This window comes from Numida meleagris, chromosome 6 (genome assembly GCF_002078875.1).
Source record: "Numida meleagris isolate 19003 breed g44 Domestic line chromosome 6, NumMel1.0, whole genome shotgun sequence".
Classification (NCBI taxonomy): domain Eukaryota; kingdom Metazoa; phylum Chordata; class Aves; order Galliformes; family Numididae; genus Numida; species Numida meleagris.
The window spans coordinates 25,473,891-25,498,165 of record NC_034414.1 but is presented as its reverse complement, the minus strand read 5'-3'; the positions used below and the strand labels follow the sequence as shown (position 1 = coordinate 25,498,165).

The following is a 24,275-nucleotide window of genomic DNA, read 5'->3' as shown; positions in this document are numbered from 1 at the left end:
CAAAGTAGACTAACGATATGCTGTGCTGTATTATGCAAATTATTGTCAAAAGGACAGGGCGGGTAATCCTTTCCCTCTTCTCAGCACTGGTGAAGAGGCTATACCTGGAGTAGCATCTAGTTCTGGGCTCCCTAGTACAAGAGAGGCATGGGCATATTGAAAAGGGCCACAAAATGATTAAGAGGATCTCTCCTATGAGGAAAGTCTGAGACTCTACAGCCTAGAGAAAGCTTGGCAGGGCATCTTATCAATATATATAAATACCTGAAGGGAGGCTAGAAAGCAGATGGAGGTGATAGAGCACAGGCTTGCCCAGAGAGGCTGCAGAGTCTCCTTCCTTTGAGATCTTCAAAAGATGCCTGGACACAGGCTTGAGCAACCTCCTCCAAGTGGCCCTGCTTGAGCAAGGGCTGGACCAGATGGCCTCCAGAGGTCCCTTCCAAAGTCAACTATTCCATGATACTTTGTTCAGATTAAAGCTTCCTCACCTAGGCTTCAAAATACTCACTTGTTTGAGAATGTAGCATTTGGAGACCTTGGGTAGACTGTGCAACCCCAGAGCTCTCTTCAGTTTTTCAAAGAGATCTCTCATTTCATTACGTCGCCGGCGTTCATTTGCTGTGTGTGTCTGGCGGTAATGAGCAAAGGCTTCTTCCTCGGACTTCTGCCTTCTGCTCCAGATTGGAGGATTCTGCTGGAAAAGTAACCATATAGACCAGTTTAAAGAAAAAAGGAAATCAAACAGCAAGCAATATTCAACTGCAAGCTTGATTTGCAATGCTTCAACAGACACCTGAAGATACCACATCACGCTATTCATCTGTTTTATCTTCATGAAAGCTCAGTGTCAGAAGCATGAAATGCTGACCAACAAAAAATCAACATAATCACATCAATTCTAAAACAAAAGATCATGAGCAGCGCTTTCTATCTATCTGTGAGCTTTCTGTTTTTGCAGTACGAGGCTACATATGTAAGCCATACTATTACAGCAAAATCACACATTTGAGCCCAGTGATTTTTTTTTCATTTGTCAAAACTCATACTAGTAAATGAAAATAGCACATCAAATACAGGACACTTATTTTTTTTCCCTGACATTAAACTAGTTTCATTTGTATTTTGTTTGATGGGTAAATATAGATATGAGCGGACAGACAAAAGACACTGTTGATACTGATCACCTCAGACATCTATCAAGAAACAGACAATGTGAAGGTCAGACTCTGATTTTGATTAATTTCTTTTGTGTCCACAAAGCTTGACAGGTAATGGTTACACTTACAAGTTTGAAGATTTGTTCTTTTCAGCATTATTCTTACAGTTTTTCTATTATTATGATATTTGTTTCATGATGAAATAATGCTTTAAAAACCTAACGTATTCTGACATCACTTTTCGGTCTGCTACAAATCTCAGTGAATCAGTAAACACTCCTCAGGTTCAGCGATACTATTTCTGAGCCCTCTGGCCTCAGGAGGAGTCTGAAGGCTGACTCCTGATGCTGACTTTTGCCCTCACAGGCAGAATGAGTGTGAGTAAGGCTGTAATTGCATCTTCTCTTCTGTTGGGTGCAAAATTCCTTTAAAGCAAGGGCCTCTTGCCATAGTTTCAAGGGCAGAGGGAATAATACACGGAGGAGGCAAGGTGCCCTGTAACCCATCCTCATCTCAGGCAAAAACATATGTACCAACCCACTCTAATGTACAAGACATTCACCAGATTCACAACTCACCTCAAACCCCACCCTCCCAACAGGTAGCTTTAAATCTGACTTCGGGAGCATCACTGACAGTTATTATGGACAGTTAGTGAAACGTGCCTTAAAGTGACCCTAATATACAGCATAAGTTCAGAAGGACTGCAATGAGTTTAGGTTTGAAAGGCTTCTGCGTTGTCTTTAACTTGCCTACGGACATATTATTTAAACTACTGTTCTCAGAAATCCTTTGCCCAGTGCTGCAGTCTATATAGTCCTACATATTATTGTCTTATGTATTTCATGTGTGCTGTAAAAGTTGTTTACGCCAAAACCACAGAACCTAAGAAAACATAATAGCAAGTAAGAGGCAGCTTTTTCTCCTGTACAAGAAGTTGAGTAAGAAATCACTGATGGTAGTGGCAGTCCTTTTTTCTTTAATGAGATTTGGACTCCTTTCCCCTTCCCCAACATATATTTGGTTTCTTGCATTTAATCATAAATACACGGAAGGCAGATAAATTGCATTAGAGTTGCGCTTGAGATGAAAGTTTATCTTAAAATGGAGATGTGATACCAAAAGGAAAGAGGAGAGCATATACCTTCGTAGGATTTTCTGATAATTTTTCATCCGGAGAATTACGAGCATGGTATCTGGAAGAAAGGTAAAAAGTTTTTCCCAACACTACTCATCTCATGCACTCTATCCTCTTTAGTATATTCCAACAGCCTAGAATTGCTCATTTTTATCCCCTGAAATTAACTTTTCCTTTTAACTACACAAAAACAGAATACTGTTAAGCTTTCTCAAGGAAGTCAACTATCTTCAATGCCATCATCCTGGAAAAAAAAAATCAGCTATTCCAAAAGCTGTAAAATTATACCACAGTTCAAAAGATAAAACTATTTAACTATATATCAAAGAGTAAATTAAACCACTGTCTGTTAACTTCAGAAAGTAGTTCTATTTGATTTTAGATAACATTGTGGCTGTTGTTTTCTTTTTGTAAACACAGATTAACACAGGTGACGTAACAATCCCTCCCCAACCAAGACCAACCAACCGAAATCCTCACATTCATTTCTATCCTAACACATAAAAGCAGCTTCCTTATATTATTTCTCAGGCATTGAAGAAAACAAAGAACACACATACGAAAGAATTATTTCTACAAAACATGACATCTAGTTTTCTCACTGACGGATTTTGACTACTTACAGAGAATAACTAAGTTGCTCTCTAAGAATAAAAGCTGAGCCATATCTTTGGAAGAAAAAGAAGAATCATCTGGGAGGTATAGAATAACTCCCATCAGATTTTTTCTTAAATTTCTACAAAGTTCTTCAAGCAGGAAGAACTAAGGATTCAACAATTCCCTTATTTAGTTTGATACAGCTGAGAAATAGCCATGACCCTCTTTACATACTTTAAGTAAACAATGATTTTACTTTGCATTGTCATTATAAATGCAAATGTAGAAGCAGCAGCAATAATAAATAAAAACACAACAAAAAAAGAGCCAAGCTATCAAACCATGGCAGACTACATACAAATAAGAAAAGGCTTTCTTTACTGAGGGTAGTGGTCCCAAAGCCAAAGCTTTCTTTTACAGGATCACGGATGAAATCAATGACTGCTCCTGCCTAGAAATCTACCAGCAAGAATAAACAAAACAGGAACTTGCAAAATCATATTTAAAACCAAGGTGACCACGCTCATATTCAGTTTGCAGGAAGGGAGACAATGTACTAATAAATATTATACATTACAAGATATATATCCTCATGAACAAATTAATTACAGAGAAGTTTAAAAAAAAAACACAACCAACAAAGACTAATATACCTCAAATCTACTCTTAGTTCTGACAGCCCCATCCTCACAGACACCAAGATGCACCAATGCTTAGGAAAACCTGCCAAGCCTTGCTTGATCTTACCATTACGTGAAATCTCTTGTTTAATAGGTTTATTCAGTATCAGCCCAGTAATAAAATACAAAACTGTAGTGCTCTCCAAGGATGCTTACTTCTCTTTGGAAGGTCGGATATTGGCAGCTGTGGCCTTCAGACGGGCAATGTTAATCTTCTCTGAAAGCTCCTCCACGGTCTCAATGTCCACCTGCTCGTCATCCTCACTGTATTCACACGCATCCTGGAACAGTTTTTGTTTTGTTTTTTAAAAATGCGTATCTACTTAGCAATAGAGCTCAGGCCAAAACAAGTTTCACTTCAGTCTCAAAACATTATAACATTAAGAACCGTTAAAGAATCAAACTCTTCAGCTACGCTGGCCTATAAACAGTGTCATCTCCAGGAATGCCTCCCACTAGCAACTTTGCAAAAATCATTTCAGCAAAATCTGTCTCTGCCATTTATGCTTTTAATATTGGTCCGATAAAAAGCTTTCACGGGGCAGAGACTTCCTGCCTACATTTTCAAATAAGATAAGATCAAACTACCTTTACAACCACGTACTGCAGACTTGCTAATTCGCATTGTTTTGACTTGAGTTGAAATAGTTATCACTTGGGTAAAGGTGTTTCACACCTCAGAGCAACAGACAGAACATCATGAAACTAGTTTTCTTTGAGTCATATGGAAAACTTCTTAGATGATAAAGATTGTCATTTTTGCTCCTTCCAAAAAACTGACCGATAATTATTTCAGATATTCAGAACTTTCTCAAAAGTACTATTTATCCACACTCTACTGACTCAGAAAACTCAATAATCATCTGTGAAGACAGAGCTAGAGTACTACTGCAGAGCTATAGCAAATTACAAGAGTTAAATACCAACCCTGTGGCCATTTTTAGCACCAAGTTTTTCTCCCCGCAAAACAAACAAGCTTTATTCAAGCATTTTTCTTCCCCTATAGCTTTCATTACTTAATTATTATAAAACGTGGGTTCTTACAGAATGCAGAAATCTTTCTCCTTCTAAAGTAAGGAAATGTCATTATATTTCCATTCTGTGTTCCACTTCACTCAGTTCCCTGAAGTCCCCCATCTCATTCTCCTCCTACTCTTCTCTTCCGTCTTTCCTTCCTTGCCTATTCTTTCTTTCTTTTGCGGGAGCTGTAATCTCCTCCTTCTCTGAATACTTACCTGAAACTGATGTAAATAGTTAATCACAAAAACCACTAGAGAGCAGAATATGAAAAAAGGCAATACGGTACCAGAAGAAGGCCTCTAATAAATGCTTTTAAAGGCGCAAATTTTACAGATGATCTGCAGCTCATTAGTGATAGAGGACAGTAATACTGCTGTTCTAGGAAACTCTTATTAGAAAGGAGAAAGCATTGCATTTTCTCAGATGGCCAAGGATTAGACCACAGTGATGTAATAAAAACAATAAAGAATAAAGGCAACCTAAATTATCACACAAGCAATAACTAACATGTTGTTAATGAAGAATACTTACAATTATCACTCGTGAAATTCATACCTGTGAAGTTTGTAGCTATGTTAATTGAAACATTCCCAATTTATAGCCAACTCTTTGCTGATAATTTCCTTTCGGGCAGAGGAGTATGGTCTCTGATAGCCTTGATTGCGATACAGTAAAGAGTAAATTGTCACATTAGCTCCCGATGCCCCATCAGAGTGACCACTGCATGCTGCCAGAGAAAATAATCTGGTTTTTTTTTCAAAGACCTGTAAAATAACGTCTCCTACGGCTGTGTGACAGTGGCTACAGAAAACAGCAACCATTGTAAAAAATTCAGTCTGCCCTCCTTTATTAAAGCCTATGTTGGTAACGTAGCCTTTAGAGAAGTATATAGTGTGTGTACATACACATATTTAGTGTGTGTGTGTGCATATATATACAGAAAAAGAGTAAATGTATTTATAATGTGTATATATATGTGTAGTACATATATTATGTCTACATAAGCACACACATTACTGCCTACAGAATCTTCTAGTCTTTTAAGCAGAATGAAACCTTGTAAGGTCCTCTATGTAAAAAAATATAGACTTCTGAACTACTCACTCATGGAGAAGCTGCCACTTCTTCCTGAATGACGAATTATCAAGAAATTACTAATGAAATAAAGGAAGGCGAATCTCAGATTACCAGCTACAGTTGTTTCAGACCCAAACAGAAAAGCATCCTTGCTTCAACAAGCTGCTATGCATGCTCCCTAGCTGTCAGTCTATGCTTTAAGAACATTACATCTTTTGAAAAGAAACAGAAAAGAGCAAGGAGAGTGAACTTAGATGAGCAATTACTATCCTTGGAGAACAATTTCACTCTTTCTCTCACAAATGCCATGACAGTTCCAGTATAAAGAAAGAAGAGGGGAATTAAAGCAAATTCTCATCTGACTTTAGAATTATGGCACTGGTATTGGCAGAAGCTTAACAAACTACTTCCTCTCTGTGCATAAACACCTGTAAAATCCTTACTGTTTGCATCTTGTAAATATTCCCCCACAAAGAAAGACTTGATAGCGCTGGGATCGAGCAGCACACTGAGAAAAAGCACCATCTTCACTAAGGAAGAAGTACATCACTTGAAACTTGAGAGGCTGGTCAGGAGCTCCTTACCACTGCTCCCCAAGACAGCGCAAGAATGAAAGTCGGGAGATAGCATACACCTGGGGCCGGGGAGGCCCAACCACATACAGCCTGCAGTTGAAATCCAGAATATGGGGGCTACTGAAAATGAGACCTAGGTGAGACTCTACTTCGCTTCTGCTTAAATATTTTAACAGCCTACACGTAGTGCCTGTGATCAGCGCGCAGCTTTGCTGCATGCCTGCAAAGTGGGTCTGTATTGCTTCCAGAAACTTCAAGTCCTAATATATAAAAATCTAACTTGAAGAATATCTCTTATCCATACAGAGAGCAACTTTTCAACAACTTCTCACACTTCTATTCACTTTGTCAATATCCAGCTTCAGTGAACGTTTGTTTTGTTTTACATCAAGTCACTTGGTTCTTAAGAAGACAGATGCATCCAAACTGCCTTTAAGTCAAGCCAGAACCACATATCCATTTTCCCTACTGAAAAGCAAAGAATGATCCATTTGTACAAGATCACAGAACTGAAGAATATAAACTTGAATCTGAAATTAAGGTCTACTAACTGGGAAGAGAGGAGGGAAGGGTAAGCAAAATGAAACAAAACAGATTGGAAGTTGGAAGATACTAAAATTACACCATTTTCCCAGAAGTGGACCTTCTGTGGAGCTTCAACAAGAAATAAGATCATGTAGCACAGCTGCTTCCACAGCTTTTTTTTTAATCCTCTATGAGCACATGAGCACTTTAATTCTTTTGTGCTCTCCTTGGTCATTCATAAAACTTCCCTTGTTGTTGGAAACCTCCAGATATCTCCTCTAGTGTTATGATTTTATCCTGTGATTCTACATGCAAGAGATGAATAATTTCTCTTAAGAGGGCAGATCGAGGCAGGGAAGGGGGTTTCTGCAGGGTCACTCCAAAGACGCTAGGATTCAGAGTGAGGAAAAGAAAACAAAACAACATGACATTAACTTCTCCTAGAAACTTTATCATGGTAAAGCTGTTGAGCGCTGACAAGTTGCCCCAGGCTAACCAAAGGGCTGAGAGAAATTATCCAGCTGGAGTTGTTCTCATGGTGAAACTTTTTACATGTTATCATACTAGAAAAATAGTATTCAAAACCTGAGGCACGGTGTATTTTTTGAAGAAGACGGAGTAACTCTCTGCTGACCACTAAGAACACCACATCTTTAAATTTAAAGTCCCACCTGTGGATGTACATATAACAATCAGCACTTATTTTTTCTTCTTACTTCTAACAACAAAGGCAAAAATGCTTCAGGATAGTAAGTCTTTCTTCTCTACCTTTATTTTTTTTTTTCTGATTTCCCAGTAATAGGAAACCAATCGTCCACTGGCCAAATTCTTCTTGCAGTCTAGCATGACTTCTCTGGTTTCAACTTCTAAAGAGCTTGTGGAAGCCTCACCTTTCTAATGTTAGCCCTCCCGCAGGTCCTGTAGAGTTCAGAGAACCACAGAATTTCTGCGTTGGAAGGGACCTCAAAGCTCATCCAGTTCCAACTCTTCTATCGTTGCACTGGGTAGTGAAACTTCCTGTTAGAGCAGGTTGCCCCAGGCACCACCCAACCTTATTAAACTTACAGAGCTACAGTCATTCGTAATGGTTAGTCACCATTTTAACATTTAGCTCAGGAACATAAAGATTGAAAACCATCAAGTTTCTACAACGTTCTAAGTAAAATACCTTGCCAGACACCTAGAGGCTATGTTTATACTACCAAATTAAACAAGACTATAGGACTCCACTATCCATAGCATTAAGCTACCAGAACAACTCCTGACATGGTCTTAGCTTAAGTCATCAGCCACCCATGAACAAGTCAGATATCGTTTTTGTGACGCAGTTCAGGCCAAGCAGCCATTTAATGTAATGCCTTGGAGAACATGAGTTTAACATCATGTCTCAGACCACTGCAGCACCTGAACTTGTTCAGTAAGTGGGTCCTGATGTTGATTAGTTTGTTTATAGTGATATACTTAAAAGGTTTTATTCATACCACCAAACCCCAGGGGATCATCACTCCTAAGCTTCTCTTGATGCAGTTCAAGGAAGAAAATAAAAAAAGGCAAAGATACCATCTTAAGGAGCTTGTCTTTTTTTTGAGTAGAGAAGTCTGCAGGAGTTTCTTAAGTACACAAGAGTAGTACGAGACAAGAAGTTCATCTGACGGGTGTCAACATGCAAAATTAGGAGCAAGAAAGTCACTACTGCAGTGAAAACCTCACAGGGAAACGTACTGAAAAATAAATGGGAACAGCTGAAATGCAGCTAAGTAGCAATCATCCTGAACCTCACTGGAGTTTTCTGGGATTTTTCTTTTTAGTAGCTATTTCCCGAGTACCTAAAATCGGCCTAGATTCCAAACTAGTAATGAAAGATCTGTCAGTACTTCCACTAAACAGATGTATTAGAAACACAGAAACAAAATGTGCATGCATCTGCACTAACAGCTGAATGAAACACATAAAATTCATGTAGTTATCTCTTCATATAAACTGACTTCAGCCAGTCTGACAGACAATAACAATGCAGCCTGTCTAATAAGCGCTATGCTGATAAAAGAGTGCAAACCGTCTACGTGAAGCATATTCTTGCTGTTGTTTGAGGCACAAGTTCTACAATAACACTAAGAATTCCCAACTACTCAAAAGGCCTGCTGAACAACCTGCTTCAACCTGAGTTTTTGTATTCAATCTTTCCTAACTGTATTCTCCCTCTTCCTCAGCATCTCCCCAGTAAAACTTACTATGGGGAGGAGGCATAAGCCAAAACAAAAGAAGAAACATCTGCTACAACACAGCTGTCCAGAATTTCCTGATAAGCATGGGTAAACTTAAAGAGGTTCACTAAAATGGTAAGAATGCTTTTGGATAAGTAACTTCTTGCTAGAGAAGTAATTCAATTTTTTTTTTCTTTTCCTGAATGGCCTGAAGGTCTCCAATTTAAGATCCTGAAGTTGGATAACTGATCCTCTACCTTGGATAACTGTATTTTAGTATACTTCCCCCTTGAAACAAAATTACCCTGTGCATTCCTCCCTAAAGAGCAATACCTTCAAAATCTATCTACTCGTTAACAAGGACTGGACTTAGGTATCTGTAGTCCTTCACAAAAGACTACTGCTCTGAATACACACTCATTGCTGGGCCTTCACAACCTTAAGAACTAGCATAAATTCCAACAGCTCATTGTTACGGGAATGCCACTTCTAACTAGCACCATTTTCTGTTGAGGGAGATGTTTGTTCAGACTACCGTTCATAAATCTCTAAGCTTCCCAATCATCAAATCATATTAACCACAAAGCTGGAGTGCAACTCTTAGAGCTGAGCAGCTCCAACTCTTTTGAGGTCTTTCAGCCAGAATAGTTTTAGAAGCAGTGCTACAGAGACAAACGCAAAAGGCTTAACACGAGCCCACTTTCATACTCTACTACTTTTGTTATGCATTTTCAGGCCATGGTGATAACTACCAGCCCACTCCTAGCAACCGAATTTGTTTCCTCTTGAAATAAGAAACAACCACAACCAGCAGATCTCAGGAGCACAGGAAAGAGAATGATCAATCAAGAAGTACTTTCCTCATGCTGTTATCTACTGAAGATCAGTAGTAAAAAAAATAAAAATTAAAATTAAAAAAATGCTTAACAGCAATTCTCCTAAACAGGTCTTCCTGGCTGCTTCAAGTCTTTTTGAGAAAAAGATTCTTACCAACAAGCTCCCAGTGAAAAAGACTGCAGACTTACTTATTTACATTTCAAACTGAATTCTCCATTAGGCATTTGATGTTAATTTAACCTGCAGGCAGCACACACTGACAAACCAAGAATTCACCCAAATTCTGGACAGGTTTTAAAATTCCTCTTCAAGATCTCGACGCTCAGCTTTGCTGCTCTAGAACCAAAGCTAGTTTAGTCAAGTTTGTGTAAGCTTATAGTAAATACTTAGAAAGTACCTTGAACTGTACTAATCACTTCTGAAACATGCAAAATACATTTCTTCCGAAACAAATTCTTCTTAGAATCTCTAATAATTAGTTTTATCATTCTTTCATAGGAAAGAAAAAAAACAAATCTTTAAAACATCAATTCTGATAACAAGTTACTCTGTGACCAAGACGTTGCATTTATTATCTGTTGGTAAAGAAACAGATTCTTAGGACTACCTTGTCTGAAAGGTTTATTGGGCAGCTGACACCTATTAACTGTGGTTCTCTAAACTTGATGATAACCCTGCTGAAGATACAGAGGTGTCAAACTTTCACCACCCCACTCAACACAACTCAGCAATATTGGAAGAGCTTCCAAAAATTATAGATGCTTTCATTTTCATGTAGCTGGGGGGCTACTATCATGCCTGAAAATTGCGAGCTGGCATACCAGTTGATTGGTCAATTTTTCTGTTAAATAAAGTACATTCTTCAAAAGTTGTGGTTGCTGGCTTAACCCCGAGTTACTCTGGGTAACATTAAAAGAGGGAGAAGTCTAATTTGGTTTTCAAGTAGTAGACAAGAATTAGCAGAAAAGGGATGAAAGAATTTTACATAATTGGAATTACCTAGAGCTTCACATTCTGAAAACAGTAATATAGCTTATCATATTTTGATTCATTTGCTCTTCCAATTCTTCTCCTCTTTTACCTCTTTCCACTTTTATCTCATCCCCAAAAAAGGCTAATTTCTTAGATCCATTTATACTGATCAGAAAACCACACCTCTGTATTTTGTAAGTATTAGTGTACTGTTTCTGAAGTAGCATACATCAAAAATACATGAAGTAGCTACACGTATGACTGTTTTAGCTTGTGAATGACATCTGACAGAAACTCTATTAGTACTAAAATCTAAACATATCTTACAGATATTAACCATATCGCTTCCCTTATTCTGTGGCTTCTGTAGCCAGTTTTTTCTTCTACTGAACACAGAATGACAGCTTACAGCACTACTTGAATTTATTATTAAACTTCAAGAGGAATTTGAGGAACAAGTCAAACACTCCTTCCAGAAACAAATGTTAACTAATAAGAACTATGGAAGCTGAATAAAAGGAAATAGCTTAAAACATGAGAAATACTGGACTGGTTAATAGATTCTAGAATCGTATGTCATACTAGGAAGAACCAGGTTGCTTGAGTCAACACAGTAGCAACATTATATGCAACAGTTCTACTACAGCTGTTTCAATGCAACTCGCATCTGAGAAACAATTTCTAAAAGACAACTTACATGCTACCCATCAAAAAAAATCGACAGGAAAGAAGAAGTCAGAAACATTTTCACTTGGAAACCATATCTGAAATTTCTAAAGAAACTGAAGCCTAGAACACAATCATACTGTTTCTTTTAAATCCATGGGTTCAGACATGATAGTTGGTCAATTAAAAAAAAGTCCCTTTGTAAAGTCCAATACTTACCACTTTTTCAACATCTATTTCCTCTTCACTTGAGAAATCAGAAGCACCATCCAGCATCTCATCAGCAGAATCATCAGTTTTTTCATCTTCATCATCATCATCATCTTCCTCCTCCTCTTCCAGGAAGTTGGAATTAGTTGTATCAATAGTGGGCGCAGAACCCTTTTTGTGATGCCTGGGTTCCTCTGCTTTCTGTTCAGGTGTCATGAAGTCACCTTTATCAGATCTGTCAGCTTTGTTATCTGCCTCATTTTTGTTTTCTGAAACAGGTGCAATGCTGGATATTTTGCTCCAAGAACTGTTAGCATGTACTACGATATCTTCAACTGTTTTCATTTCCTCCTGAGAATCAACAGCACCTTCTTCTTTGATTGTACTGCCTTCCTGCATGGCTACGTTGGTTTTGCCTTCCACAGTACTTACTACCTGCTTATCTCCCAAAGCATTATCTTGCTCTTTTGCAGAACTTATTTCAGACTTGCTTGTTTTTTTCTCTCTTAAGCTTTCTGCTTCTGTAGAGTCCTTGTACTCCTTTTTTTCCACTTCTGGCTGCACAGCACCATCCTGGAATTCTTTTTTGTTATGAGGCAGTTCAGTCCCTGCCTGTTCCTTTTTGTTCTCCAGCTGCGTTTCTTGCTCTTGCTGATTCCGTGACTGGCCGGAACTTGCTTTGTTATTCTCCTTCATATGTGCCTGCACTTCACCTTCCTGCTCTTTAACTGGTTTATCTTCCTGTTCAGCATGTATTCGTTCTTTCCCATGTTTCTTCAACTCTGTAGTCTCTTGATTCTTGAGACTCAGTGGATGAGCATCATCCAGAGGAGCAACTAGAGAATGATCTAATGATTCACAAATGGTTTCACAGTTAGCTGAAACAGCCCCTACATTTTCACAGCAGACAGAATCCTCTTTCTCCTCTGTGATTGCTTCATTTTCCTCATCGTTTGGCTTTTCACTGATGTATGAATGGTCAGATGATATAACATCTGTGGAAACATCATTCTGAAAAGAGGGGCTACCATCACAAGTATCCTCAAGCACCTTTGAATCCTTCTCAAATGCCTCTAATGCAGTAGAATTTTTAACAGGTGTGACTGTGCCAGACACTGACTCTTCAACACTATTCGACTGCTTTACTGACACCTCATTTTCTTCTTGTTTGCCATCTGACACTGTGACCTCAGACTCTGAAACTTCAGTCTCCTCTGAGCGCAAATCCTTCCCTGTTTCCGTTTGCTGAGCAGCACCTGAGTCATCTTTCTGGCTTATTTTCTTGGAGTCCTTCTTCATCTGAAGAGATGCAAAATGGTGAAGAATGGAGTTTGGCACAGTCTTCTGTCCTGGGAGCTGAAGTAAAGCAAAACTACCAGATTGTAAAGGTACGATATTAGCAGTTGAAGCTGGGAGAACACCTGAGCTGCCGGTTACTTTTGATTCAGTGGCGGTTTGATTTGTCACGTTACTAGCAGCAGGAGGTGAGATCTTCAGAGTCAGAGTGCCCGCTTGTGACACAAAACTTGTTACTGAAGGAAGAACAGAAGATGCTTGAGTGGTTGGATTAGACGTAGGGGATGACTTGGGTCCTGCAGTTTGTGCAGCTGAATTTGTGACTGGAGAAGTGGAAGACACAGAGGAAGCAGGAGAGAGAGGTGACTCGGGAGGCTTAGAAGGTGTAGGCAACCGAATTCCTACAACAGATCCTGTGAAAAAAAGAAAACATCAGCTTATACTTGCCCATATAATTTTCTTTTAGCATTTGATGCGGTACCAGAAGTAGCCGGCATTTTCATGGATCACAATGTAACCAGTGTTGTAACTATTCCTCAGTGAAAAGTTGGTACTGCATAAAGTAAGCTGTTCAATTTTTATACAGAACACTCCCTCCAAAAAATAATGAGGTGGTCACTCTGGAATAAACAGATGTAACGGTAAGCTTTTTCAGTGAAAAAAATTGATGCTAAAGGCACTGTATTTAGGTGAGATTCTCTCCATTTTACTCTTTCCCACTTACCAGAAAACAGGGAAATGGGGATTTCCCTTAAGTAAAAGAAGAACGTTTAATCTTCTTTTTTCTCTCCCAGAAAAAACTTCCACAGAGAAAATCTATGACAAAATCATGTGATTATACCACAATCTCTTTCATCTTAACAAACCCATCAGTGCATTTGATTACATTCCCAACCCAGAACTCCTTTTAAAACAAGAAAAATAAGACCACCAACAGCTAGCTTCTTCTGTAATGGCTAGTCCTCAGATCAGAAAGGAACTTCAGTCCAGCGAGACACAGCTAACAGTTTGTTCTCTTTAAAAGCATCTCCTGCAAGTATGATTTCTGAATTATGAGGTCATCAGATCATTAAGTGATAATACAGTGCCTATGGCTCCTTTGTCACACACACCGGCCCTTTTACCTGCTGTTGGGAACTCCCAAATGTTGGTAATTTAACTGTTAACTGTACTTTCTGCATCTTCGATGGGCTGAATTTGCATTACTTCTGAGTAATTACACTTAACAGTCTTTACTCACAGAAAACTAAATTACTCCCTGCTCAATTACTTTCAGTATGATAAACCGGTATCAGAGATAGAAATACAGTGTGATAAATTTAAGTAACACATCAGTCAGTCAAGAAAGAAACCTTGGAATTTGTACCTGGATTGCGGAACATCACTGGCTGCTGCACGTTAGGCTGGGCACTGGGCTGGGCTCCGGGCTGGGCACCTGGAGCTCGAAAGTGTTGCAGAGGAACAAGCTGAATTATCTGTCCATTAGGATGCCTGAACAGGTTCACTCCACCAGGGCTCCTGAGAGGCTGAAGAATCATTCTCTGTCTCTGAGGAAGCTGCACGTTGTTCAGTGGTCGCAAAGCAGGAGATGTTTGAGGCACTGGAATCAACAACAGTCGCGGTCCTACACGTTTCTCTGTTCCAGGAGATATCTTTGGAGGAGTCTTATTTAGAGCTTGTGCTTGTGGAGTAGCATCTTCTAAAACATTTTTAAAAGTTACATAAAATCAGGTTAAGAAAACATCCTATAAGTCAGGCACTATTCTTAAATCAAGCACAGATGTTTTCAAAACAATCGGATCTTTAGATGCATGTCTAGTTCTGCCACCGTTTCTCAACCATGACTCAGAAAACCCTCAAGCAACAGTGAGAAGGTAATGCCACACCTACTTCTTCAATTCTATACCAATAGTGAAATTGTAGCAATCACAGTAATAATTGTGCTACACATTTCTACAGGCCAAGAAATGATGTGAGACTTCAAGCTCATTTCATAGCAGTCACTGACCAGATAACTACATTTTTTTCCCCTTCTCAACTAGTTTAGGCTAGGCTGGAATAAAACAAGCCATTTAAGAGATTGCATTTCTCATCCTATGTTGGAAATAACGGTGAGACAAGTGAGTCTATACTTAAACTGGGTTCTGCAATGGCATACTGTGTTCCAGCAATGCACGAGGAAGGTAAAAAGTGAACGTTTGCAACAGTATGTCAAAGCAGCAAAGCCTTACCTCTTTTTGGAGCTATCGAAGGAGCTGACTTCACTCCTGATAATATAATTGGAACAGAGTTGACAGAGGAAGTTGGTGTGGTCACCACAGATGTAGCCACTGCAGTTGTTAGTACAACTGTAGAAGCGGATGTAGTGATAACAGGACAAGTAATTGTTGGTGCTGTTACTACAGTAGGGAGTGACAGAGTTGGTACTGGAGCAGCAATCACAGTTGCTTTTGTTACGTTCACAGTGGCAGTAGGAGTGGCAGGTGAGGAAGTGGTGCAAGTGTTGACTCCAGGTGTTGCAGAAGCACCTGTGACCGTAACTGCAGGAGGAGAGGAGGCAGGTTCATTAGCTCTGGTTTGGCTAGGAGCAGACAGAGTAGATGGTGCCACACTGGTACTTTCTACAGTAACAGGAAAAGTGGTGGTGGCTGTAGTGACCCCAGGAGAGAGAGTGCAATGAACTGGAGACAGACTCGAGGGAACCACAGGAGTGACAACCATTATCGGTGTAGGCTTGATACTGAACTTCTGTGGCCCTGACAGAGGCTGGCATGTGCTCACTGAAGGCATCTTCTGCTGTAGAGCTCCAACTTTGTTCATCACAAACTTTGTGAACACACCACCAGGTGAGGGTCGCGCAGCTGCAAATAAAAACTTGCAGGTCAAAATTTTAATATACTTCCTCTTTGCTGTTCTTCAGGCACTACAACTGCTATTTCATCATGAATCGGGGTCTCCGTTCACTTTAAGAATACCTTGTAATTAACCTGAAACCCTTATGGCAGTTCTGAGTATGCCTTACGTATTAGAAATATGCATATATTCCATTGCATTTCCCCCGGTCATACAAAAAAATGAGGTCTTGAGGTGTTATGTTCTTTATCATGAAACTATGAATACAGAATTATCATTTCAGTGCAAGGAAACAAATGGCAAGGTGAAATAGCAGGCTCAAACTATGCCCTAAATCTCAAATTCTTCCTGTAACAGTTTTTTTCCATTTTCCTCTTTTCACTGCTTCTTGATTTTCATCCCCCTTCGACTGTATATAAGTAAGTGTTAAACAGCCACACAGGAAGGAGGAAGAGAGTTTTGTCATGCCTCCTTCTTGCTGTGGTGACATTCGTGACAACTGAGGACTGGATGGGACAAATTCGACCACCGGGAAGAAATCACTATTGGGAAGCTCCTTCCCCTCATCCCTTGCTCTCCAGGGATCAGAATACCATGTCTGTATCACTCCAGATGATTACAGATGAGGAATAGAACCTAACTACATAGTACAACAATGCAGAGATCATTGCGCAAGCCCAACTTAAGTACGTAATATGTGCAACGATCGCTTCACCCATCAACGAAATGCAGCCACCTTTTTAATAGTGCATAAACGCATAATGCAAGTGGTTTTATCACAGAAAGAGAAAAACAACACAACCATTTACAATGCATTTCCAATGAAGGAAAGAGAACTATTCCAAGTTAACATTTTGCCAGGACACAGGTAACATCCTTTTCTCTTGCAAAGCTCCTTCAGATATTTAGTGAAGATGGGGGAAATGTGTGGCTGGGAACTAGATTTCTTTTTGTTGTTTTTTTTTTTGTTTAAACTCACACTCGCTAAACACAATATTTAAAAGCTAATTGCTCTCTTGCCATGCTGAGTAAGCTCTTCAGTACCAACTTACAAGTACCAAATGCTGTTCCTGATATTCCTTTTAAAAAAAAGAAAACCTGACAAAATAAAGAAAAAAAACTCCAGAGCACTAAGTCCAACCCCGTTTAGCTTGTGAAATTCAATGAGACTGCAGGCCAGTGCAGTTATCGGCTGCACACCTGTTCTTTTGCTAATCCAGACTTGGAACATCTTGTATTTCACTGCGCTGCTTCACGCATCTTTGCTGGTCACATGAATTCCAATTTTAAGCGCAACACCATCAGAAAAACAAACTGCGAAGAACTACAGCCCAGAGCGATCCTTTCACTTTAAAGCCTCATTTTAATTTCAGTGTTTGATGAGCAGCAATTAAAAATCACAGTAAGAAAACTGCCAAAACAAAAAGTGAAGCTTAATGGGTATCTGCATCCCTTCTTCCTTGTTTCTTGAAAATACGCACTAGTACTGTTAGTAAAATAACTGAAAGTCAAGTCAACACCTGTAGTCTTATTCTGAAGTCAAAATACAACTTTCTGCTTTAAAGAGGTTATTTATGGCAGAGGCAGTTTAGTTGGCAAGTCAGCCAAAGGCAGCAGGCACTGTTGCAAAGAAATCAACAGCAACGCTGTACACTTGCTTTTTATTTTACCTTCACGCAATTTAAAATACAGTAATAAGTTCCAACCTACCTATCTGTCTCAGTGGTGGGACAAGAGCTTTCAGAGTCGTCACACTGGGGGTTGAAGTAGTGCTGGTGGAAGATGTAGTTTTGGGAGCTGATGCTGTGGGCACCTGGACTGATGGTGTCCCAGAAGCTTTGGATGCTACCTTGGAGATCACAGTACTGAGGGTTGAGATATCAAGTACTGTGGGTCGCAGCCTGCCTGTAACATAAGCGGCTAGCCGACTGGCAGGATGTAATGCCCCCATCTGTCCCAAAAGCAGTTTGGCCTGAGGATACCTTTTATCATTAACCTGAAAAAAGTGGAAAAGGGAAATTTTGTGAAAAGAATGCTGATTCACCACCTCTGGAGAGGTGTTTCATTCCACAGGACTTCCAAGCGTCCTTTTCAAAAAACAAAAACAAAGACCCACATTATAATTCAGAATGGGAACTCCTAATTTCTCTACTGCTCAGAGTAACTTCAAGCAACTCCGTTATATCTTTGTAATACAGATATTAGATGCTACTCAGACTCTCACACAGAACCACAGAGTCCAAAGGAACATGAGAAATCACTGAAATTAAGTAGAGGGAAGCTAGCACGCATTTATCCTCTCCTACTCACACTACAGTCCTGAGTTAAGAGTGGTTTTCCAAATATGAGGACGATTTTAGATAAAATTCTCTAACCTATGAACGCCTAGCATTACAGAAGAAAGAAAACACACATATACATCGGGACAAAACTCTAAGGAGTTCGCAAAAGCTCTGTCAGCTTTCTTTTCTTGTCTGTACTGTATCATGAGTTGACTAACTTCACATTCAGAGCTGCAGTTGTAACTGAGAGAAGAAACAAATTTTTCTGGATGTCAGGCTGTAAAGCCTAGTGGTCAACAGGAAATGTCACACTAATTTGGTCGGCAGTACTGCACTCTACTTCCAGGTTGTTTGGTAATAACCTCTAAAAGCCACTTATTTAACAAACTGTAATGAAAAAGGCCTTTACTGTGTAAAACAGGAAGTCTGCCCCTAAGTTTCTCTTTCTGCTAGCTTCTCTTAGTGAGGGCACCATATCTGCAAAGCGTTATACAAATGAACTCTATTCTCATTTTCTAATTCATACACCTCCAATGAAAGCGGTGTTACTACAACCACAAAATATCCTTGAAAAAGGAAAGATCCTAGCCCTACAGATCCCTCCAGCAATTCGTAACAGCAACTTGGCAGCATGAGACTGCAGAGAAATGACACGCTCTGAATTTATGAAGTCTCTCCATCACTAACGTATACTCAGAAGACAACACAAGCTATTAGTGAAGGCTAGCAAACTGAACAAAAAGCAATTTAATGTTTACAGTTTCCTTTTAAAGTTTTGTCCCAGTGTACACACCTCCTCTGAAAATATTCTTTCTGTGGCTTCTGACAGCCACTTATTCAGAAGTGTTATCTGCCAAATGCATCTGCAGGGAGTTTTCAAAAGCTCCAAGATCTTGAGAAAGATTCTGCACTTGGGCCAGCAAGACCTAAAAGGCCAGAAGACCAATCTAAATCACCAGACTTCAGACTTGGAATCAGATTTCCTGTTAAAAGGGACAAAGTTACAGAGAGGCAGAAATGTCACTGGATATGAAGAAACCTTGTCTGGACAGTCAAAAGACTAGGTAGATAAATCAAAAGAGCGTTTGTTCTCCTCTTTAAGGGGTTCTAGGATACTGGATGAAACTGAATCTAATCTCCACAGTAAAGGCAGAGGGACCCACCTGAATCAAGTCTGAGTGGCTCATATTAGCTTTGCGTTTGTAGACAACCAGCTTTCCTGCAGGAGAAATTCCTGCATAAAAAGGCAAGCCTTTGCCCCCATGCAACTTCTCCCGTAGCTTGTCCAATGTGTAAGCCTGAAAGAACTGCACATTTTCTGCTTTTTTGCATGACGGCACTCCACTATCGGGAGTCTCCGAGACAGGTGACTCAGGTTTCTCATCATTGTCCTGGTAGGATGGCACTGAAATTTTCACTCTGGAGGAGTACACGGGAGGGTTGTTTGCATCCTGAGCCTTGTGTTCCGAAGCCAATTCAATAATGAGGCTACCCACTTTGAGGCACTGTGGCATGTTACAGTTGATGTGCTGTGATAAGATGGTCAAGATCTTATTGCAATCTTCATTCCAGCTGCAGTCAGAGATAATCTCGATAAGTTTGGCTGGTGCACATGGAGTGGTGGGATGAACACAGGAGGCGGAGGAAGAGTCCCCCTCACTATGGGAAGACCACGAACTTTTCTCTGAGAAAGAATTGAAATAGGTTTCTGCAATACTATGGCATTTTAATCACCTGGATATTCAAACAGTTTTATTCTGCCCACCTCCACCCTTGTCTCAGCTGCAGGGCAAGTAAAAAGAACTGTTCAAAACATCACTTCCCCTTGCAGAGCTTCACAAGCAAGCGAAAAATGCAAAACTAAGGTAACTGTTTCTCACAGTTAATTCTCTGTAGCCATACCATCACAGGTTGTATCCCGTTGCATCTCACAAGCTAAACAAAGCCGGACTGTTTCAGTGTGTGGATGTAACATCTCCAAGCAACACCAATATGCAGTGGAAAGCATCACTAGTTATTCAAGAGATGGCACTTTTCTCTTGGAGTCAGAAAAGGACCAGCGTCCTATAATGGTATTTTTGACAAACAAGCCACTAGCAGAACTGTCTTTTGTGGAAGATGTGTAACAGAAGCATGACCTTTTGCTGTCATTAGAGATCCAACGTCACTTTTTGCAAAACTAAGGATGTTGAGCCCTGTGTCCTGGTCATTTACATTTTGACCTACCAATTCATCAGTATTTTCAACTAGTTGCATTATTTTTCCATTCCCATCCTTAAACACAGAATGCTGTTGTGTACGTTAAACAGTGGAAAAAAAAATCAGCTCAAAAAGGCAGCTATATTTCATTAGTGGATGACACAATGCCTTGAGTACATGTCTCATTTTAAGGATTGCAACATGATTTGGGACATTTCAAACGGGAAAAGACAAAGATGCCTAACCTCCTTCTTAATGAGTTACAAACTCAATGCCATATTCATACATAGTGTACTGCAAAAATTCAGTTCAATCTTTCAACTTGAACTAAAATAATTCATCATCAATCAGCTCCAGATAAAGTACAGGCACTTCTTTGACCCATACAGTTCTAAGGGGAGAACACGAGGGTCCTAGACTCACAGCACCACTTGTAAACTTATTAATTCTTCAGTAATTAAAAGGTAATGAGAGTAGGGAGGGAACCCTCTGATTTACACTCCTTAGTAAGTCTCTAATTACCATTCCTAAAGACAAGGCTGCTGTATAATACAATCTTTTACTCTGAACGAGCTACTGTAATACCGGTCATTTTAACCTTGGAACAATGGCAAGTATTTGGTAGTCCGCCTGCTGCATCTCACACAAGACACACATACAACTGATTAAGAAAACAGGAAACTGTAAGTGCATCATAAGATTTTTATTGGCAATTGTAGTAACTCCCACAGCAAACGCACTCTTGTATCATCAATAGTTCCTTTCTTTTTAAACCAAAAACGTGAAACTGCCAACACACTGAATTATACTCAAGATTCAGCTCTTACCTCCACATTTTTCAGGGTCTTTGTTTGTCTCACTGGTTTCTTTCTTACAAGATTCTTTCTTAAAAGACTCTTTTTTAGATAATTCTTTCTTAGAAGATTCTTTCTTCGAAGACGGAACTCCTTGTTCACACATCTGTGGGAGGAAAAAATGTACAGAAAAGATTAACCTTGTGTATCCTCTTCCACAATAAAATCACATCAGAAAGTACACTAGTTCATCATACTATCAACCAGAACCATAAAAAGTATTTTAACATTGACACCAGTAAAACTTTCATCTTCCAATAGCAATTTTAACCATGAGCATTTAAAGACTCGTGCAATAATACATTTTGCAGCCACAGATTTCCACAGACAAGATGATTTATATCACAGCAACAAGGTAAGTTTATCAGCACTGCATGCAACGTCTCCATCAAATAAAAGCCAAGCCCCCGTGTTATGCAGGACTTCCTGATGAAAAATTTTCTTCCCATTTCCAGTATTTCTACCTGTTGTATAACATGTGCTGAACACAGTGTAGCTTCTTACCTTTACAAAAGAACTCCGTGAATCCTTTTGGTCTTTTTGTTGCTTTTTTTCCCCCTTCCCAGGCTCATATACTCGGACCCTTGCACAAGTCATCATACTTTCAAAATACAAGTAGACGGGATCCTTGTCCTCCTCTCGAATCTACACAAAAAAAATATACAGCCTCTCCATTCTGGATGTGCAGTAGATTTATAAAATAGTTTTGCTTTCTCAAGGAATTTAATATTAATGCTACAGTAGATGCTATAGTAGTAAATATCAAAAGAAAGCTCCAGTGTTTAAAGCTGAATCTTTCCTCTTGCCCCACCTGTGGAGGTGTTCAAAGCTGGGCTGGATGGGGCTCTGGGCAACCTGCTCTAGCTGGTAGCAACCCTGTTCACGGCAGAGGGGTTGGAACTAGATGATCTACAAGGTACCTTCCAACCCAAGCCACTCTATGATATCATAGCTCAGTCTAGAGATCGCTCCCAAATTACACATTGCTTTAAATGGCAGAAGAAGAACAGGAAAAAAAACACCTGTTTCAATTCTCTTCTATATGAAGTACTATTCTTCCTCTACGACTGCTGTTGTTTGTGTTAAATAAAGGTGAGGGGAGAGGAGAGGCAAAGACAGATTCCTACAACACTGGCAGTGAAGCCACAAACAAGAATACTAAAGCTTCTAGAACTACAGTGAACCCTCTATGTCAGTATTCAGACTTTTTTCACAATTTATTAACTAGGCTACATCACACAGCTAGTAACTTCTACAAACATTACAGGACAAGCAATCATTTTACCCATAAACAGCATATTACTGCTTTTTTTAAGGAAGAGGTTATCGGCAAATCATTATCACCTTTATCACTGCTACAGTAAATTCTCAACAGAAGACAAAAATAGTTAAAGATTCGCATATATACACACACATACATATTTATGTCAATTCATCCTAGCTTATCGAGGTGCCTGCCATTTTATCTAAAATGTATAGAAGTTTTTGGCAGTGATTGCTTTAATTTTCAGCTTAAAAATAAATTAACATATCCCTTTTCTTACCACGGGGTTGGGTTTAGGAGTATACACTCTGCCTGTTTTCACTCCACTGGAAGATCTATGTTTACTAGAAAGCACGACTTCTGGGTTAGGCATGACTGCAGATTTAACTGGTTCAATAACAGATGGTGTTGGAATGTAAATAGGTTCTGGATCTATTTCACCTTCTACTTTCACCCACAATGGACAATTCCTAAGAGGCTTTTCCGGCTCTGAGTCACAGATAGCTGGAAAAAATAAAGTAATAAACAAATTTTAGAAACCCAGTTATTTATGCAAGTGAAAACTAATGTAACGTGGCAGTAATGGAAATTTTAGTTTGAGTCTATGAAGTCTAGCCACGTACTAGTAACTAATTCATACTGCAAGAATATAATACTGGTGTCTTTTCTTGTCTCAAATTCTAGCAAGAGGTCACAGGGATTTGTCCACAAATACAGGAAACAAAAATCAAAGTGATTCTACGCTAATCACTGTTTCTTAGTAGTGCTAAGATAGCAGATCAGAAAAAAAAAAAAAAACCCCACTACAGAGCAGGGGATATTAGCAAACACAAATTTCAAACATCAAAAAAACATACTTTATAACACAACTATACATAGAAATTTATTTACTCCAGTGGAACACCAGACAACATCTTTTTTGCCATTGACAAAATTATTACTAGAATGAAGCTGAAAATGTAAGATCATGGCCAATTTCTGTCATATTTTTGAACATACCTTAGGCCAGACCTGAAACTACCCTAAATTATTTCCACTAAAGTCAATGAATTATGGAATTATATACAGCAATTGAAAATAAAGCTCCAGATGCTTACTTGGTAAGAGGGAGAGAAAGAGTACTAGACAGTAAAGATTACCAGCAGCTATAGCAGTAATTATCTCGTATCTTTAGCCTTTGAAGATATTTAGAGAGTTCAGAGAGTTAAAATTATCATAAAGAAACCAGTTATCTGAGCAAGCTAAACAACTGAGTAATGCAAAAAAGGCTGTAAAGCAGGTAAGAGTTTAAAAAAGGGTAAAGGCGTGATTACCTGCCAGTCAATTATACCAAGCTAAGTGTTCTAGAGATCTCTCAGAGCTTGTTCTCATTTCTGGGTTTAGTAATGGGATCCCTACTAGAACCTAAAAAAATTTCCTGACGAGACAGGTGATTTCAGAGAAGTTTAAGAAACTGCTTTCAGCCAGCAATACTCACTGTATTCCACCTTTTTTCTTTTCTTCTTGTCTTTCTGCTTCATCTCATCTTCTTCTCCAACACCCTCTTCTTCCACATCTTCATCCTCTTGCTGCTCTTCTTGTGATCCACAGAACACAAGATTTCCACGCACGGCCTTTTTCAGTATTTTCTTATGTTTTGATCCTCCCTTCACCACCAATACTTTTCTCTTCAAGCAAGTACACCCAAACATACAGTCTGGCCTACGGCAATGGGTAGGCTGACGTTTTTCCAGTGCTAGACTGGCACATATACAACCCAGTCTACAGAAATCATTATTGCAAGGAGGTGCTCGTCGTCGTATTATTTTATGGATAGGTTTGTTTTTGAGAGAAGCCTGAAAAAGTTTTAGATAATAAGTATAAAAATGA

At 39.3% G+C, this 24,275-nt stretch overlaps 1 protein-coding gene across 11 annotated transcripts in view; it reads right to left on the bottom strand.

Annotated features, from left to right (window-relative positions):
• Positions 1 to 24,275, bottom strand: part of MGA (MGA, MAX dimerization protein) — a 60,584-nt gene that overhangs the window by 8,231 nt on the left and 28,078 nt on the right. For 5 of the 11 annotated variants that reach the window (XR_002440300.1, XM_021401974.1, XM_021401969.1 and 2 more), the window contains exons 9-20: positions 23,884 to 24,241; positions 22,687 to 22,910; positions 21,647 to 21,787; positions 21,116 to 21,248; positions 19,253 to 19,773; positions 17,518 to 17,803; positions 15,186 to 15,815; positions 14,321 to 14,653; positions 11,668 to 13,367; positions 3,729 to 3,853; positions 2,302 to 2,353; positions 509 to 694 (exon numbers count right to left, since the gene is read on the bottom strand). Coding sequence is in view for 10 of the 11 variants with exons in the window: in XM_021401974.1 (XP_021257649.1) it covers positions 509 to 694; positions 2,302 to 2,353; positions 3,729 to 3,853; positions 11,668 to 13,367; positions 14,321 to 14,653; positions 15,186 to 15,815; positions 17,518 to 17,803; positions 19,253 to 19,773; positions 21,116 to 21,248; positions 21,647 to 21,787; positions 22,687 to 22,910; positions 23,884 to 24,241 (4,689 nt within the window). In the remaining variant the exon portion in view is untranslated. The remainder of the gene's footprint in view (positions 1 to 508; positions 695 to 2,301; positions 2,354 to 3,728; positions 3,854 to 11,667; positions 13,368 to 14,320; positions 14,654 to 15,185; positions 15,816 to 17,517; positions 17,804 to 19,252; positions 19,774 to 21,115; positions 21,249 to 21,646; positions 21,788 to 22,686; positions 22,911 to 23,883; positions 24,242 to 24,275) is intronic. The other 6 variants (XM_021401975.1, XM_021401968.1, XM_021401967.1 and 3 more) reach the window with 5 other exon arrangements.